The sequence below is a fragment of the Oncorhynchus mykiss genome, chromosome 3, assembly GCF_057628025.1.
Source record: "Oncorhynchus mykiss isolate SJ-2025 chromosome 3, ASM5762802v1, whole genome shotgun sequence".
NCBI classification, from domain to species: domain Eukaryota; kingdom Metazoa; phylum Chordata; class Actinopteri; order Salmoniformes; family Salmonidae; genus Oncorhynchus; species Oncorhynchus mykiss.
This window is the reverse complement of record NC_143024.1, coordinates 67,649,104-67,668,782: the sequence shown is the minus strand read 5'-3', so window position 1 is coordinate 67,668,782 and position 19,679 is coordinate 67,649,104. Positions and strand designations below refer to the sequence as shown.

General features: G+C 43.4%; 1 protein-coding gene across 4 annotated transcripts in view; it reads right to left on the bottom strand.

Moving 5' to 3' along the window:
• ankrd44 (ankyrin repeat domain 44) overlaps positions 1 to 14,430 on the bottom strand; it is a 31,045-nt gene extending 16,615 nt beyond the window's left edge. For 3 of the 4 annotated variants that reach the window (XM_090229972.1, XM_090229974.1, XM_090229973.1), the window contains exons 1-7: positions 13,903 to 14,426; positions 6,570 to 6,653; positions 4,514 to 4,592; positions 4,199 to 4,269; positions 3,357 to 3,557; positions 1,548 to 1,635; positions 1,117 to 1,259 (exon numbers count right to left, since the gene is read on the bottom strand). In XM_090229972.1, coding sequence (XP_090086098.1) covers positions 1,117 to 1,259; positions 1,548 to 1,635; positions 3,357 to 3,557; positions 4,199 to 4,269; positions 4,514 to 4,592; positions 6,570 to 6,653; positions 13,903 to 13,929 — 693 coding nt within the window. In that variant the 5' untranslated portion in view covers positions 13,930 to 14,426. Of the gene's footprint in view, positions 1 to 1,116; positions 1,260 to 1,547; positions 1,636 to 3,356; positions 3,558 to 4,198; positions 4,270 to 4,513; positions 4,593 to 6,569; positions 6,654 to 13,902 lie in introns of all 4 variants that reach the window. The other variant, XM_090229975.1, reaches the window with a different exon arrangement.
• Positions 14,431 to 19,679: the final 5,249 nt, after the last annotated feature.

Below are 19,679 nucleotides of genomic sequence, written 5' to 3'. Positions count from 1 at the left end.
CCATGATCACTCTGGATGAACTGCAGAGATCTACAGCTGAGGTGGGAGACTCTGTCCATAGGACAACAATCAGTCGTATATTGCACAAATCTGGCCTTTATGGAAGAGTGGCAAGAAGAAAGCCATTTCTTAAAGATATCCATAAAAAGTGTAGTTTAAAGTTTGCCACAAGCCACCTGGGAGACACACCAAACATGTGGAAGAAGGTGCTCTGGTCAGATGAAACCAAAATTGAACTTTTTGGCAACAATGCAAAACGTTATGTTTGGCGTAAAAGCAACACAGCTGAACACACCATCCCCACTGTCAAACATGGTGGTGGCAGCATCATGGTTTGGGCCTGCTTTTCTTCAGCAGGGACAGGGAAGATGGTTAAAATTGATGGGAAGATGGATGGAGCCAAATACAGGACCATTCTGGAAGAAAACCTGATGGAGTCTGCAAAAGACCTGAGACTGGGACGGAGATTTGTCTTCCAACAAGATAATGATCCAAAACATAAAGCAAAATCTACAATGGAATGGTTCAAAAATAAACATATCCAGGTGTTAGAATGGCCAAGTCAAAGTCCAGACCTGAATCCAATCGAGAATCTGTGGAAAGAACTGAAAACTGCTGTTCACAAATGCTCTCCATCCAACCTCACTGAGCTCGAGCTGTTTTGCAAGGAGGAATGGGAAAAAATGTCAGTCTCTCGATGTGCAAAACTGATAGAGACATACCCCAAGCGACTTACAGCTGTAATCGCAGAAAAAGGTGGCGCTACAAAGTATTAACTTAAGGGGGCTGAATAATTTTGCACGCCCAATTTTTCTGTTTTTGATTTGTTAAAAAAGTTTGAAATATCCAACAAATGTCGTTCCACTTCATGATTGTGTCCCACTTGTTGTTGATTCTTCACAAAAAAATAAAGTTTTATATCTTTATGTTTGAAGCCTGAAATGTGGCAAAAGGTCACAAAGTTCACGGGGGCCGAATACTTTCGCAAGGCACTGTATGTATGTATGTATGTATGTATGTATGTATGTATGTATGTATGTGTGCATGTGTGTGTGTCTGCATGTGTGTGTGTGTATGTGTGTGTGTATGCATGTGTGTGTGTCCATTTCCCCATACCTCCACGGCCAGGTTGAGCAGGTGTTTGACCACAGCGATCTGACCGTTAGAAGCGGCCGTGTGTAGAGAGGTGTAACCACGTTTATCCTTACAGCTGACCTCTGCCCCCTGGCTGACCAGCAGACACACTACATCCAGATGACCTGCAGGGGGCACACCACAGCACACTCACTGTACAGTCCTCCGTTTAAAAAACTCATATTACCATCATATGTTCAGCAATATGAGGAATCTTACAAGAAAGTAACCATTCAAAATCATAATGTCTCCATCAACTGTTCAGGGATAAGAGCAATCCCACAAGAAAGCAACCAATGTTGTTTGGCTCTGTTTTCTGACTATTAGATGACTCATACATATCATTTCCGTTTCACGAATGAAGATATGAATGCCTGAGGCTGACTTGGTACAAAGAGGCATATATGTCTCACCCATATATGCTGCCCAGTGCAGGGCGCGGCCATCTTTCTTATCGAAGGCATTAATGTTGGCTCCCTTAGCCAGTAGCAGGTTAACCATCTGAAATGGAGAGGGGAAAAGATAGTGAGAGACAGAAAGAGAGTGGAAAGGAGGGAGTGTGAGCGGTTTGTTTTTCAGTGGTGAGTCAGGTCTGTGTGTGTGTATGTGTATGTGTATGTGTATGTGTGTGTGTGTGTGCCTCAGAGGGCCAAGAGTGGACGAGGCTCTTTATGTAAGCATTCTAAATACGTCAATCAGACTAGTGTTTAAGCAAAAACAGCAATTCAAATATGTGCCTGTGTGACTTTACCTTTACTACCTACTATGATGCTTGTGTGGGACTGTTTTTTTCTGGACACAAAAATATTTTAATACAGTTGTTGTCACTCACTAGCCATTCCGAGGGCAAGATGGCACCATTACCACATTGCCTACACCTCTATCCAAGTCTTTCAGATCTACAATGAATGAAAATATAAACGCAACATGTAAAGTGTTGGTCCCATGTTTCATGAGCTGAAATAAATAAATATGGACATTTTTGGTGATTTTCTAAGCACAAAAAGCGTATTTCCCTTAAATTGTTTGCACAAATTTGTTTACATCCCTGTTAGTGAGCATTTTTCCTTTGCCAAGATAATCCATTCACCTGACAGGTGTGGCATATCAACAAGCTGATTAAACAGCATGATCATTAACAGGTGCACCTTGTACTGGGGACAATAAAAGGCCATTCTAAAAATGTGTAGTTTTGGCACACAACACAATGCCACAGAAGTCTCAAGTTGAGGTAGCGCGCAATTGGCATGCTGACTGCAGGAATGTACACCAAGGCAGTTGCCAAAGAATTTAATGTTCATTTCTCTGCCATAAGTCACATCCAAAGTCATTTTAGAGAATTTGGGAGTGCGTCCAACCGCAGACAGCGTGTATGGCGTCGTGTGGGCGAGCGGCTTGCTGATGTCAACGTTGTGAACAGAGTGCCCCATGGTGGCAGTGGGGTTATGGTATGGGCAGTCATAAGCTATGGACAACGAACACAATTGCATTTTATCGATGGCAATTTGAATGCACAGAGAAACCGTGACAAGGTCCTGAGGCCCATTGTCGTGTCATTCATCCGCCACCATCATCTCATGTTTCAGCCTGATAATGCATGGCCCCATGTCACAAGGATCTGTACACAATTCCTGGAGGCTCAAAATGTCCCTGTTCTTCCATGGCCTGCAAACTCACCAGACGTCACCCATTGAGCATGTTTGGGATGCTCTGGATCGTGTACGACAGCGTGTCCCAGTTCCCGTCAATATCCAGCAACTTCGCACAGCCATTGAAGAGGAGTGGGACAACATTCCACAAATCATCAGTCTCATTAACTTTATGTGAAGGAGATGTGTCGCGCTGCATGAGGCAAATGGTGGTCACACCAGATACTGACTGGTTTGCTGATCCACTACCCTACCTTTTGTAAGGTATTTCTGACCAACAGATGCATCGGTATTCCCAGTCATGTAAAACCCCTACAGATTAGGGCCTAATAAATTCATTTCAAATGATTCATATCCTGATATGAACTGTAACTCTGTAAAATCTTAGAAATTGTTGCATGTTGCATTTATATTTCTGCTCAGTGTACATGGAGTGCCTAGGCCCTAGGTGATAGTCTCACTGGAGGTTGATTTCAGGAAGTGAAATGCATTGGGCCTGAGCCTAACTGTGAGCATTTGTATGGCTGTACATAAGAGATGTAAAAAAAAAAAATATCCCCCAGTCTGTAGTACCTCAGTGTGCCCGTTGAGGGCAGCGTGGTGCAGGGCGGTGCGCCCCCCGCGGTCCGACACATTGACGCTGCTCAGCAGGGGGATGATGACCTCAGCGCAGCGCAGGGCATTGTTGGCCGCGGCAACGTGAAGCGGCGTCTGCCAGTTCTTATCCCGGGCATTCACATCAGCAGAGTGACGGATCAGCACGCGAACGGCCTCCTGTAGACCAGCATGATAGAACAACATGACGTGTGAGGAGAGATGGTACAATGTGTTTATTCTGTAAGCAGCATAGAGAGACGAACATGTATACAGGAAATGCCTTTAAAAACATGCAAACATTCAACAACTAGGCATTTAATAAACCTATGCATTCATTTATAGACATAAACCAAGATGCACATATTCATAGTTCATACACAGGCACACACATTAGTGATTCAGTCGATCCTAAGCTATCCTAGCCATGTTGAACTACCACTTTCACTCCAGGGGACTGACACAAGAGTATTGTGTTGGCTGTGTTGATAAATTGATACGGCTCTGCTATCGGTCTGGTTCTAGTTTTTATGCTGAATGTGCAGAGAGTGTTCGACGATGGTCAGACTGGTGACGGTAGTCGAGTGTCCTCTCCTCTCCACCACAGATCCTGCTTGGCAGCTTTGGCTTAGTTTAGCATCTTACCACCTGAGTCTCAGCATGGGGCCCTGAGAATGTGTCGCCATGCTGTTTGGCCTGTCACTGTATGTCATGAGAAATGTGTGTGTGTGTGTCAGGGCCACAGTACACTGAGTAGACCCCATGCAGTGTGGGTGGGTGGGTGTGTGTGTGTGTGTGTGTGTGTGTATCCACCGACCCACCTCGCTACGGGATGCCACCGCGCGGTGTAGAGGGGTGAGCCACATGTTGTCTTTGGCGTTGACCCGCGCCCCTACAGATGGAGACAGAGAGAAATATAAAGAGAAGCAATCTAGCATTAGCAGGGAGGGAAAACGAAAGATCGTAGAGCCACATTCTCCAAACAATGTGATAAAAGATACTTTCTACTCCACACACTGTAACCATATAAATTCTTATTTTTTTGTTGCTAAGGCTGTAAAACAGGGGATATTGTGTGAGGGGAGAGGGAGAGCGAGAGAGAGGAGGAGAAAGACCGTGGAACGAAGTTGGTTTACCGGAGAGGATGAGAAGCTCAGTGATCTCAGCATCACCCAGAAAGGCTGCAGCATGGAGCGGGGTACGCTTGTCTGCATCCTGGATGAGAGTGGTAGGGAGGGAGATTTATTAGGAGATATATATATATATTGTGTGTACAACATCCAGGAGCACTGGTACAATTTTTTGTACAGTTTAACCCAACTGAAGTCAGACATTTTAGGCAGAGTTAGGCCAAAGAGCCCAACTCCATCTACAATGGCAAGGGAAACATTTTCAGAGCCCATGGGTATGACAGTTAGCTTGGTGTGGAGTTCGAGCCTCTTCTGTGCTAGGCTAATTCTAACAGTTAATATATGCGATGAGCTAAGCAAATGGTTACTGCGCGCTGTGTCAAAATATCCATTATCCTGGTGGCCACTGGCCATTTAGCACACAAAACAACCCCTCAAATCCAGCTGGCCCGGCACTCCACTGCCTCTCAAACAAAAAAACACATCTAAAACTGGACACTGGCTAGGCTTCCATCAAATTGGCAACATATTTTCATGCAAATATTCTAAAATACACATAAAAACAATATGTGCATTTTCCCACCAGAGATGTGTTTGCATCAAATTGACTTGTTGCAGATTAAAGGCTGTGTGTGGTGACGGAGAACACATAAAATAACTTGTGTGGTTAAATTCCCATGTACAGGATAAAACATAAGAGGTAAATGGGTTTACATCGCATTTTCAACTCCACTGATAGTTTTGTCACAAAACATGTTGCGTAACAGGCTGACTACACCGCTCGCGTCGCAAAATAGATGTAGAAATCTATATTATTCAATTATTGCACCCACACTGCTCGTGCGCGCCAACGAGCGTCTGCGTTGCCAAGGGCTAAAATAGAAGTAAATTCTATTTGTGACGCAGATCCCGCTGCAAGTCCTGCCTCTCCCATCTCCTCATTGGTTTATAGAAGCAGGTACCCACGTGCCATCTTGATTGGTGCCTCATTGGTTATACCCACGTGGGAGACTAAAATACGAACAAGGTCAGTGGTGGTAATGCACCTAATTTATGAAAGTTGCCAATTGCAATAAAGTCAAGAGAAGAAAAAGCCTGGAAGGAGGAGAGATGACTAGAAACGATTCGGTTGACCGTTTTATGTGTGGATTAATTGTCGGAGTAGAGGACCTTGTGCATTTCAGGTAAAGTAACAACTCAATGTTTATATCCCTGGGCAAATTAGCTAGCAACAGCAAGCTAGCTAAATAGGACAAATTAGCTAGCAAGTGCAATCTAGCTAGCTAAATTGCCATAAATGTTTAATGCTTTTCGACCTGTCCCCAAATTAATATAATTGGTTCAAAGTCTGTTTTGATTTTGATATTTGAATATTTGATATTGATTTTAACCTGCGTGTCGTGATCGTGTTTGGTGTGGGGGGACAAAATACATTTATGCACGATGGCGCACGCACAGTTTGGGTTCCGTGTTATACTGAATAGCGAATGTGCTCACTGTGGTCTTGGCACGTGCGCTCCAGCCAACAGCTGGAAGATACAGCGAGTGTATAGCCTACATGATGAGACTATTAATGACAAAAGAGAAAAAGAGTAATTTTACTTGTCAAACGGCAGCCAAGAATCGATCATCATGTCACCAGAATCAGAACCTTGATATTTATTGGAAAGAAGTATCAAGCTCATCACTGTGCACTTTCACCACCCTGTGAAGTTCATCATAACTTATTTCGTCTGTTGCTGCAAGCTTTCCTGAGTCGTAGTGGGAGGACCACACAACGTATTATCGCGTGACTCCAAGTTTACTTCAATATTATGATTATTACATCAATATTTGCGAATAAAAACATTTCCAACGCCATTTCTCAACATAATTAATTTTACAGAAACAAAAAGATCACACCTTATTTAGCATATTTTGTTTTGTCGACATTTGGAAAGTTTACCATCAGGCCGGTCTTGACATTTTCTATCCGACATGTATTTTAAATCGCATAAAAAGGTAGGCAACCTGGTTACTGACAGCGTTCTCATTGTAGAGCCTCAATGTCTAGTGGTCTTACCAGAGCGTTGATGTCTTCCGATTTGTAGATAAGCATGCGTATCTCCTCAGGGTCTCCATTGAAGATGGCCTGAACCAGCGGAGGCTGAGTTGAAGGGAGAAAGAAGAAGGGGTCAGATTGAAGTCATTCACTAATCCTCCTCTATAGATCCTTGGTCGTTCACCGATCCTACTTAGCCTAATAATAGAACAGTAGAGGAAACCTGCACTGCCCTCGTATGACATTCAAACATCAACACACGTGGATACATGTCCAAAACACAAGCAGGGCCAATGCAAGTCTCCCCAAATACTGACCAGGTCTTTCTCCAATACGTGTTTAAACATTGATCCTACAATAAATCTCAAGATATCAGATTTATCAGCTGTGAGTGTAAACAAGGGAAGAGGGGGAGTGGTCCTTTCCCAAACTTAACATGTGCAAATATTTGTAGGAATATAACAAGATTCAACAACTGAGACATAAACTGAACAAGTTCCACAGGCATGTCACTAACATAAATTGAATAATGTGTCCCTGAACAAAGGGGGGGGGGGTCAAAATCAAAAGTAATGGCCAGTATCTGATGTGGCCACCAGCTGCATTAAGTACTGCAGTGCATCTTTGCCCGTACTTGCTGTGAGACGTTACCCCACTCTTCCACCAAGGCACCTGCAAGTTCCCGGACATTTCTGGGGGGAATGGCCCTAGCCCTCACCCTCCGATCCAACAGGTCCCAGACGTGCTCAATGGGATTGAGATCCGGGCTCTTCGCTGGCCATGGCAGTACACTGACATTCCTGTCTTGCAAGAAATCACGCACAGAACGAGAAGTATGGCTGGTGGCATTGTTATGCTGAAGGGTCATGTCAGGATGAGCCTGCAGGAAGGGTACCACATGAGGGAGGAGGATGTCTTCCCTGTAATGCACAGATTGCCTGCAATGACAAGCTCAGTCCGATGATGCTGTGACACACCGCCCCAGATCATGACGGAGCCTCCACCTCAAAGTTTATTTAGCAGATGTTACTACGGATGTAGCGAAATGCTTGTAAAGGAGCAGCAGTGTGACGCTTCAATCTGTTTTTAAAAAGCTGGAGAATTTAGTGACTGAGACTCACTGTAGGCCTACATTTGGTATAGGCCTAGTGGTGTAGTTAAGACTGTGGTGGGTTTTATAAGACAACTGTATGTAGTTATTTACAAAGAGGGATATAAAAGGCCTCAAACTCAACAAGAGAACAGTACAGCAGCATGTAGAGGCCATTATCTTAGTCTGGTGAATGAGGTCACAGTGCCTCCTGCCTCTCTCTCCCCAACCTAAATTAATGTCCCAGACATCGCCGGCATGCAGACACAAATTATCAGAGTGTCAATCAATACTTGGCCTTAGATCAGCGTGCTCAGTCAGCTTTCTGAGTAACACAGTGGAAAGGGCTAACTGACTGGCCAAGGCATGATGGGGACTGGTCACGGCATGTGGCCACGACATGATGGGGACTGGTCACGGCATGATGGGGACTGGTCACGGCATGATGGGGACTGGCTATGTTCTAATACATGTAGGCTGTAGAATAGATTCATTCCTTACAAATCATTCCTTCAAGGAAGGCCCCAAAATGTTGAGATACCCCTACCTACCCCTCCCCTTTGAAAGTCAATAGTCACTGATCTGACCAGGTTTGATTGGTGAAAGCAAAGTAATATAAACTCTGCCTTTCTTTTATCCAAGAACACACAGATATGCGATTACCCTCAAGGAAGGGAGGAAAGAAGAGCGCCCAGTTTTTAAAGTACCCCAACAGGACCTTCCTAGCTCTAAGTCTTTGTGACAGACAAGGGGAGCCATGGTTCAGAGGGCGAGACAGACTGGTTCCATATTGATGCTGTTTCTGGGTGCTGCAGAGTAGGCCCTCGTCACGTGATGATGACTGAGCGGGAAATTGTTTCCACAGCTTGTTAGTTACATACAACATAAAGGTTCATGAAGAGAGACAGGAAGAGGATTGAGTTGGAGCCCTGACTGACTGAGCCCTATGTACTACAGTCAGACCTGACCATGTTGCTGCATCTTGACTTGCTGTCCCTCCTCCACCTCGCCGCCTGACTTCCTGTTAAACTCTGTCACCTTCTCAGAATCGACACGCAGAGAGGAAGCCTAGCTAACTCTGCATTTTCAGTTCCGCTTCTAGACCACACACACCCACACTAGCCTACTGATCCTATAATCTGCAAGGACCTGCACAGAAAATGTGTAGGCCTATATGAAACAGCAGGTAGAGAGACAGAGGCGGGCAGGCCACAGCATAATACTCTACAGCCTCCCCACATCCCAGCTTTCCCATGGTGATCTAAACAACCACAGGGGCCACTCTGCCAGAGGAGTGTTTTATTGGAATGGGCCTCTCCTCCTTATGGATTGATTTGGAACATTTTCCTGCCTTTTCTCACACCCCCACACCCATAATTCATTTCACTCTACTAAGACAGGAAATGCAACTAATAGCAGGATCTGTGTGGCCATGTGGGCGACAAGTCCTTAAAGAGAATAGTTTGGCTAGATATGGTTCACAATCACACAAGAAGTTGAGGCAAAGAAGAGCTGTGCCTTTAAAACAGAGATGAGAGAGCACTTGGCAGCATGTTGCCTTATGTTTTGCTGTCTCTTTCAAGTACTCACACACTCACACAAACAGCTGGCATCACCTACTGGTCACAAAGCTGGTGTCTGTCACTTTTTGTAATTGCACTGGGGATTTGGGGGACAGGGCTACCAAGCGCTGGGGAGAGGGGAGGTCCTGGCTGAAAGCAAGCAGCCGTCCTGAATGAGGACATTCCCCAAACCACCACCCCTCCAGGCAAACCAAAAGCCTCTAACACTGAGCCCATTGTTGCCACGGCACAGCACACTACCCTCATCCTCCTCCCTCCTCCTGACTCCAAGGGCCAACGAATGTTCTCAAAACTACCCCTTTGTCCAATAGGAGAGTGGCATCTTCCTTGTCTACATTTAGAACAGCCGTAGAGCCAGCCTCTTAAATCAACTAGTCCTGTCTCAAAGATTCCCAATGGAATCAATAGCGGTCCCCGGCATTTGACAAAACAAATGGATGTTTCCCCTTCAAATCGCTCTCCATCTCTCTCTCCATGTTCACCTCATCCTACACAAACTTCCTGCATCTGATAAAAACTTTGTTTTCATTCTTTAATCTGCAAACAACACACATGCAATCTGGTTCGTCCATGCATGACCACACTGACACACACAAAGCACTTTCTGGGCTTTTCTGCGATTGTTCTTCCATAACATAAGAATGGTGAATAATCAGAGCCGCATTGTAATTGGTGCCCAAGGGTACAGAACAGATCTGAATATCCACTCCCACAGCACAGCTCCAAAATGAAATGCTGCTGATGCCGATGATGTCCCACTAAAAATGAATTGCAGAATTAAAACCATGCTGCGCACGACAGTGTTTCCCTCTCCTTCGCTCACTGCTGGCAGCGTCACAGAAAGAGAGGGGAAAGATAAGTCTGTGTGTGCGTGCGTCTGTCTATGACAGTAAACGCACATATATGGGTTGTGTAGGCGTTTCTCCTGTTAAGGAGATATTTCTATCTGGAAGCCCAGCAGCATTCAAAACAAGGAAAAGGGAAAAAAACAAGACAATATCTCATGAGCACCCACACACACACACACACAGATCCCACACACACACACAGATCCCACACACACACACACATACATACCCAGATGAACAACCCATGGGATCAAGGAAGAAGAAAAATGAAGAAAGGGGGAGGGGGATGATAAGACCCAATAACGTCCTGTCCCTTTCCTTTAACACAGAAGAGGGATTACACTGGACACAACACTCACTGGACAGTACACACACACAGACGACAGAGCCATATGCTTGTATAGTCTCTCTGCAAACATACACATCCGTTGGGTGGTTCCATATGATTTCAACCACTTTTGGACTGCACCCCTTTTGTTTTGAACAAAACCTTGCATACATGTTTGTCCACATAGAAGTGGTCAGAAAGTGATATTTTGGACCTAAATACTAGAACAATCAGGAGATAGAAGTGCTCAAAGTTGACTCATTATGCATACGGGCAATTCCATGTTAACAGAACTACACAAGAGTCCACATTTTCACTTTAGAATGTATACCAAACAAAAACCATTGATTTGAAAGTTTCACAAACCATAGAACTCTATGCAAAATTACTACTTTTAACAATTTCAAAAATGTTACAGAAACACATTCATAGGAAGAACTACGCAGATACAAAGTTCGGTAACAGAATACAACTGAGGGAGCCTTTACTGTAATTCTGTTACCAAACTTTGCATCTGCACAGTTTAAGTAAAACATGTTTTACTGTGTAAATTGTTCAAAGTGGTCATTGAGCATAGAGTTGTATGGTTTGTTAAAGGCCCAGTACAGTCAAATACATGATTTCCTGTGTTGTATACAGTGGGGCAAAAAAGTATTTAGTCAGCCACCAATTGTGCAAGTTCTCCCACTTAAAAAGATGAGAGGCCTGTAATTTTCATCATAGGTACACTTCAACTATGACAGACAAAATAAGAAGAAAAAATCCAGAAAATCACATTGTAGGATTTTTAATTCATTTATTTGCAAATTATGGTGGAAAATAAGTATTTGGTCACCTACAAACAAGCAAGATTTCTGGCTCTCACAGACCTGTAACTTCTTCTTTAAGAGGCTCCTCTGTCCTCCACTCGTTACCTGTATTAATGGAACCTGTTTGAACTTATCAGTATAAAAAGACACCTGTCCACAACCTCAAACAGTCACACTCCAAACTCCACTATGGCCAAGACCAAAGAGCTGTCAAAGGACACCAGAAACAAAATTGTAGACCTGCACCAGGCTGGGAATCCTGAATCTGCAATAGGTAAGCAGCTTGGATTGAAGAAATCAACTGTGGGAGCAATTATTAGGAAATGGAAGACATACAAGACCACTGATAATCTCCCTCGATCTGGGGCTCCACGCAAGATCTCACCCCGTGGGGTCAAAATGATCACAAGAACGGTGAGCAAAAATCCCAGAACCACACGGGGGGACCTAGTGAATGACCTGCAGAGAGCTGGGACCAAAGTAATAAAGCCTACCATCAGTAACACACTACGCCGCCAGGGACTCAAATCCTGCAGTGCCAGACGTGTCCCCCTGCTTAAGCCAGAACATGTCCAGGCCCGTCTGAAGTTTGCTAGAGAGCTTTTGGATGATCCAGAAGAAGATGTCATATGGTCAGATGAAACCAAAATATAACTTTTTGGTAAAAACTCACCTTGTCGTGTTTGGAGGACAAAGAATGCTGAGTTGCATCCAAAGAACACCATACCTACTGTGAAGCATGGGGTGGAAACATCATGCTTTGGGGCTGTTTTTCTGCAAAGGGACCAGGACGACTGATCCGTGTAAAGGAAAGAATGAATGGGGCCATGTATCGTGAGATTTTGAGTGAAAACCTCCTTCCATCAGCAAGGGCATTGAAGATGAAACGTGGCTGGGTCTTTCAGCATGACAATGATCCCAAACACACCGCCCGTGCAACAAAGGAGTGGCTTCGTAAGAAGCATTTCAAGGTCCTGCAGTGGCCTAGCCAGTCTCCAGATCTCAACCCCATAGAGAATCTTTGGAGGGAGTTGAAAGTCCGTGCTGCCCCGCAACAGCCCCAAAACATCACTGCTCTAGAGGAGATCTGCATGGAGGAATGGGCCAAAATACCAGCAACAGTGTGTGAAACCCTTGTGAAGACTTACAGAAAACGTTTGACCTCTGTCATTGCCAACAAAGGGTATATAACAAAGTATTGAGATAAACTTTTGCTATTGACCAAATACTTATTATCCACCATAAATTGCAAATAAATTCATAAAAAATCCTACAATGTGATTTTCTGGATTTTTTTTCTAATTTTGTCTGTCATAGTTGAAGTGTACCTATGATAAAAATTACAGGCCTCTCTCATATTTTTAAGAGGGAGATCTTGCACAATTGGTGGCTGACTAAATACTTTTTTGCCCCACTGTATATACACACTGAGGTTAGAATAATACTGTGAAAATTATTATAACACCCTTTTAGTGTAAGAGCTGGTTGAAAAGTTTTGGTGGGATGGAGTTATGGCCTTCCATGGTGACATCACCATGCAGTAAATTAGTTAAAAGACCAATAAGAAAGAGGATTCCAAACCTCCCCACTCAGACCACATTCTAAATTCTTGTTTGAGAAATTGCCCTTTGGTAAGAAGCTATTTTTTTTTACCATTTTAATTTAAGACAATCACAGTAAGGTACTTCATTGTTACCCCAAAATTATTTGATTTGAGATTTTTTTTTAATATTTAAAAAAATAGTTGCATTAGACCTTTAAACTTTGAAATCAGTGTTTTTTTGTTTGACCTCTGTAGATGTTGTCATTATTATCCCTTTGACCCTGTCACTCAGCACCTCTAGAACCAAAACAGACCCTTACATGGTGAACAACCAATCAAATATGCCAGTGGTGCCAGAAACATTGCATTGTGGCCAATGGCTGTAAAACATATTGTATATGCTCCCATGGTGAAGTTTGAAGTAACAGAAGTAGGCAATTTTTGTCAACATCCTACAGAAGAGTAGGATGTTGAGAAAAATTGCCTACTTCTGTTACTTCAAACTTCACCATGGGAGCATATACAATATTTTTTACAGCCATTGGCCACAATGCAATGTTTCTGGCCGCACTTGCTAAATATAATTTAGGAGGAAGAAAGAAATGGGGAACTTGATTAGGCAAGCCCAAAATGCAGAACACTGTCTTTTGAAAAAGAATGGAGAGTTAAAAGTAGCCATAAAGAGAGTCAACTTGAGATAACTTTAAATATCACAAACAGGGGCAGACAGCAACATTGTCATTAGAGACGATTAAGGAATTCACAGCGGAATTCCGATGGCGGTGATACAACCAGGGTACATATTCTTAATCAGAAGAGCAAGCAGGAAGTCACCCCGAATCCGTTGTCCTAATTTTAAAAAGGTGAGCGGAACAAAGAACTAAAGAACTACTACAAATGCCTCTATAAAATGCGATAACACACCGCTCGCTCGCGTAACGGACCACATCTGTTCCTTATAGGCACCAGAAAATCCATTTCCTCTCGCTTGCATGCGATGCATTAAGAATAATTTCTCAAATACGTTCCCAAAAACATTCTGCTTGCCCAGGACTTACTTAGGCATTTCTTTAGAGAGTAACCACAATGGTAATGCTTATAGACCATCTATGAAAAACGAAATATAAATTATTAGTCGAATTGGCATAGCTACCTGCTCGACGAGTTTAAGAACAGCCATAATAATCTCGGTCAGCTTGGTCCGCACATCAACACACTCCCTCAAACATCAGATCATGCAATTGTCTTGGAACAATATTTCAGTAAAAAAAAAACGTTTTTTCCTTTATCGCTCTTGTTTGATGCAGCAGTCAGGGAAGTAAATAATGTTAGTTTTCTCATGCAACGCAGATCCTCGGTCAGGGCCCGGGCTGTATCACGGCCCCATGGCCAGCTCCACTGGCGCTATCTGCGGCGAAGGTGAGTCGAGGCAACCGCCGCCACAGTGAGCAGAAGAAGGAAAAGCTTATCCGACTAATGTAAACAATCTGCATTTACTGCTTCTGCACTGGGGACTTTCTCTCTAAATCGCCATACACTCCCTCTCTCTCACTTTACAGCTCCGGAAATATTCATATGTACTGTATGTAAAACGGGTGAACAGAGATTGCACACAGGAAGTTCCAGCCTCTCGCTCTCTCCTCCACTCAGATGCAGAATTTGAGGAGAGTCATCGCCGATTGTCAGCAGCAACGCTCGGTAGATCTCTCCCTATGCTCCCCTCCAGTGGCTAGAATAGGAAAAACAACTATTCTTAGTCATGGCAGAGATAGTTTTTTAAAATATTTTTTTATATTGAACCTTTATTTCACTAGGCAAGTCAGTTAAGAACAAATTCTTATTTTACAATGACAACCTACCCCGGCCAAACCCTCCCCTAACCCGGACAACGCTGTGCCAGTTGTGCACCGCCCCATGGCACTCCCGATCACGGCCGGTTGTGATTCAGCCCACGATTGAACCAAGGATCGAACCAGGGTCTGTAGTGATGCCTCTAGCATAGATGCAGTGCCTTAAACCGCTGCACCACTAGGGAGCCTAAAATTGTAAATTGCTTTGGTAATGTTCAGTGGCCTACAGCTAGCTACACTACAGGTGAATTACCAAGAAAGAGTTACTTGGATCATCACGCTCTAGCGACTCCTTGTGGCGGGCCGGGTGCCTGCAGGCTGACTTCAGTCTTCAGTTGAACATTGTTTCCTCCGACACTTTGGTGCGGCTGGTTTCCGGGTGAAGCGAGCAGGTGTTAAGAAGCGCGGTTTGGTGGGTCATGTTTCGGAGGACGCATGAATCGACCTTTGCCTCTCCGGAGCCCGTTGGAGAGGTGCAACGATGAGACAAGATCATAATCACAAAATTGGGGAGAAAAAGGGAGGTAAAATGTATAAAATAAATTAAAAAGGGGTTATTTGAAAAACCCTTTAAAAGGGTTCTTCTAAGAACATATAGGGGTTCCCCCACAATTTCAATTTGAAGAACCCCTAAAGGATACTCCAGGAACCTTTTATTTTTAAACTGTAAGACCTCTATACCAGGCGGTGTCAGAGGAAGAGCCAACAAATGTTCAAAAAGACTCCAGCCACCCAAGCCACAGACTGTTCTCTTTGCTACCGCACGGCAAGCAGTACCAATGCACCAAGTCTGGAGCCAACAGGACCCTGAAAAGCTTCAACCCCCAAGCCATAAGACTTCTAAACAAGACTACTAAATACTGTAATCAAATGGCTACCCGGACTACCTGCACTGACCCTATGCACACTCACTGGACTCTATACATATACACACACATGCTTGCAAAAGTATTCACCCCCCTTGGCATTTTTCCTACTTTGTTGTCTTACAACCTGTAATTAAAAGGTTTTTGGGGGGTTTGTATCATTTGATTTAACAACATGCCTACCACTTTGAAGATGCAAAATATGTTTTATTGTGAAATCAATTTAAATTACAGGTTGTAATGCAACAAAATAGGAAAAACACCAAGGGGGATGAAATCTTTTGCAAGGCACTGTACACACACACTTTCACACTTACCACATATGCTGCGGCTACTGTCTATTATCTATCCTGTTGTCTAGTCACTGTATCTCAACCTATATGTACACTGAACAAAAATATAAACAAGCTGTTTTGATGTAGCGTGCAATTGGCTGCAGGAATTTCCACCAAGCCTGTTGCCAAAAAATTGAATATGAATTTCTCTGCCATAAGCCGCATCCAACGTCGTTTTAGAGAATTTGGCAGTAAATCCAACCGCAGACAGCGTGTATGGTGCCGTGTGGGCGAGCGGCTTGCTGATGTCAACGTTGTGAACAGAGTGCCCCATGGTGGCAGTGGGGTTATGGTATGGGCAGTCATAAGCTATGGACAACGAACACAATTGCATTTTATCGATGGCAATTTGAATGCACAGAGAAACCGTGACGAGATCCCGTGAAACCGTGATGAGATTGTCGTGCCATTCATCCGCCGCCATCACCTCATGTTTCAGCATGATAATGCATGGCCCCATGTCACAAGGATCTGTACACAATTCCTGGAAGCTGGAAATGTCCCAGTTCTTCCATGGCATGCATACTCACAGACGTGTCACCAATTGAGCATGTTTGGGATGCTCTGGATTGACGTGTATGACAGCGTGTTCCAGGTCCCGCCAATATCGAGAAACTTTGCACAGCCATTGAAGAGGACAACATTCCATAGTCCACAATCAACAGCCTGATCAATTCTATGCAAAGGTGTCGTGCTGCATGAGGCAAATGGTGGTCACACCAGATACTGGCTGGTTTTCTGATCTAGAGCCCTACATTTTTTTTAAGGTATCTGTGACCAACAGATGCATATCTCTATTCCCAGTCTTTTGAAATCCATAGATTTAGGGCCTAATGCATTTATTTCAATTCACTAATTTCCTTATGAACTGTAACTCAGTAAAATCTTTGAAATTGTTGCATGAAACACTTATCTCCCTCACTAGCTTTAAGCACCAACTGTCAGAGCAGCTCACAGATTACTGCACCTGTACATAGTCCACCTATAATTTAGTCCAAACAACTACCTCTTTCCCTACTGTATTTAATTGATTTATTTATTTTGCTCCTTTGCACCCCATTATTTTTATTTCTACTTTCCACATTCTCCCATTGCAAATCTACCATTCCAGTGTTTTACTTGCTATATTGTATTTACTTTGCCACCATGGCCTTTTTGCCTTTACCTCCCTTATCTCACCTCATTTGCTCACATCGTATGTAGACTTGTTTATACTGTATTATTGACTGTATGTTTGTTTTACTCCATGTGTAACTCTGTGTCGTTGTATGTGTCGAACTGCTTTGCTTTATCTTGGCCAGGTCGCAATTGTAAATGAGAACTTGTTCTCAACTTGCCTACCTGGTTAAATAAAGGTGAAATAAAAAAAATGTTGCATTCATATTTTTGTTCAGTATACAATACATAGTTACCTCAATACCTCGTACCCCTGCACATTGACTTGGTACTGGTAATCTCTGTTAATAGACATGTTATTACCTCGTACCCCTGCACATTGACTCGGTACTGGTACTCTCTGTATATAGACATGTTATTACCTCGTACCCCTGCACATTGACCCGGTACTGGTACTCCCTGTATATAGCCATGTTATTACCTCGTACCGCTGCACATTGACTTGGTACTGGTACTCTCTGTATATAGACATGTTATTACCTCGTACCCCTGCACATTGACTTGGTACTGGTACTCTCTGTATATAGACATGTTATTACCTCATACCCCTGCACATTGACCCGGTACTGGTACTCCCTGTATATAGCCATGTTATTACCTCGTACCCCTGCACATTGACTTGGTACTGGTACTCTCTGTATATAGACATGTTATTACCTCGTACCCCTGCACATTGACCCGGTACTGGTACTCTCTGTATATAGACATGTTATTACTTCGTACCCCTGCACATTGACTTGGTACTGGTACTCTCTGTATATAGCCATGTTATTACCTCGTACTCCTGCACATTGACTTGGTACTGGTACTCTCTGTATATAGCCATGTTATTACCTCGTACCCCTGCACATTGACCCGGTACTGGTACTCCCTGTATATAGCCATGTTATTACCTCGTACCCCTGCACATTGACTTGGTACTGGTACTCCCTGTATATAGACATGTTATTACCTCGTACCCCTGCACATTGACTTGGTACTGGTACTCTCTGTATATTTACATGTTATCACCTCGTACCCCTGCACATTGATTTGGTACTGGTACTCTCTGTATATAGACATGTTATTACCTCGTACCCCTGCACATTGACTTGGTACTGGTACTCTCTGTATATAGACATGTTATTACCTCGTACCCCTGCACATTGACTTGGTACTGGTACTCTCTGTATATAGACATGTTATTACTTCGTACCCCTGCACATTGACTAGGTACTGGTACTCTCTGTATATAGCCATGTTATTACCTCATACTCCTGCACATTGACTTGGTACTGGTACTCTCTGTATATAGCCATGTTATTACCTCGTACCCCTGCACATTGACCCGGTACTGGTACTCCCTGTATATAGACATGTTATTACCTCGTACCCCTGCACATTGACTTGGTACTGGTACTCCCTGTATATAGACATGTTATTACCTCGTACCCCTGCACATTGACTTGGTACTGGTACTCTCTGTATATAGACATGTTATCACCTCGTACCCCTGCACATTGACTTGGTACTGGTACTCTCTGTATATAGACATGTTATTACCTCGTACCCCTGCACATTGACTTGGTACTGGTACTCTCTGTATATAGACATGTTATTACCTCGTAGCCCTGCACATTGACTTGGTACTGGTACTCTCTGTATATAGACATGTTATCACCTCGTACCCCTGCACATTGACTCGGTACTGGTACTCTCTGTATATAGACATGTTATTACCTCGTACCCCTGCACATTGACTCGGTACTGGTACTCCCTGTATATAGCCGTGTTATTACCTCGTACCCCTGCACATTGACCCGGTACTGGTACTCCCTTTATATGGCCATGTTATTACCTCGTACCCCTGCACATTGACTAGGTACTGGTACTCTCTGTATATAGCCATGTTATTACCTCGTACCCCTGCACATTGACTAGGTACTGGTACTCTCTGTATATGGCCATGTTATTACCTCGTACCCCTGCACATTGACTAGGTACTGGTACTCTCTGTATATAGCCATGTTATTACCTCGTACCCCTGCACATTGACTAGGTACTGGTACTCTCTGTATATGGCCATGTTATTACCTCGTACCCCTGCACATTGACTAGGTACTGGTACTCTCTGTATATAGCCATGTTATTACCTCGTACCCCTGCACATTGACTAGGTACTGGTACTCTCTGTATATAGCCATGTTATTACCTCGTACCCCTGCACATTGACTAGGTACTGGTACTCTCTGTATATGGCCATGTTATTACCTCGTACCCCTGCACATTGACTAGGTACTGGTACTCTCTGTATATGGCCATGTTATTACCTCGTACACCTGCACATTGACTAGGTACTGGTACTCCCTGTATATAGACATGTTATTACCTCGTACACCTGCACATTGACTAGGTACTGGTACTCTCTGTATATAGACATGTTATTTTGACTCGTTATTGTTATTTGTTTTTCACTATATTTATTCCTCATGTCAATATTTCTATTTTTTATCTTTAAATCTGCATTGTTGAAAATGGATCCATAAATAAGCATTTCACTGTTAGTCTACACCTGTTTTCTACAAAGCATGTGACAAATACAATTTGATTTAATATGATTTTTTTTAACAAACAGGGTTATTTCTCATCATCAATCTGAAATGCTCTTTTCCTTATGCCTTAAGTCTCTGTGTACAGTAGCAACAGAGATGTTTACTGTTGCCT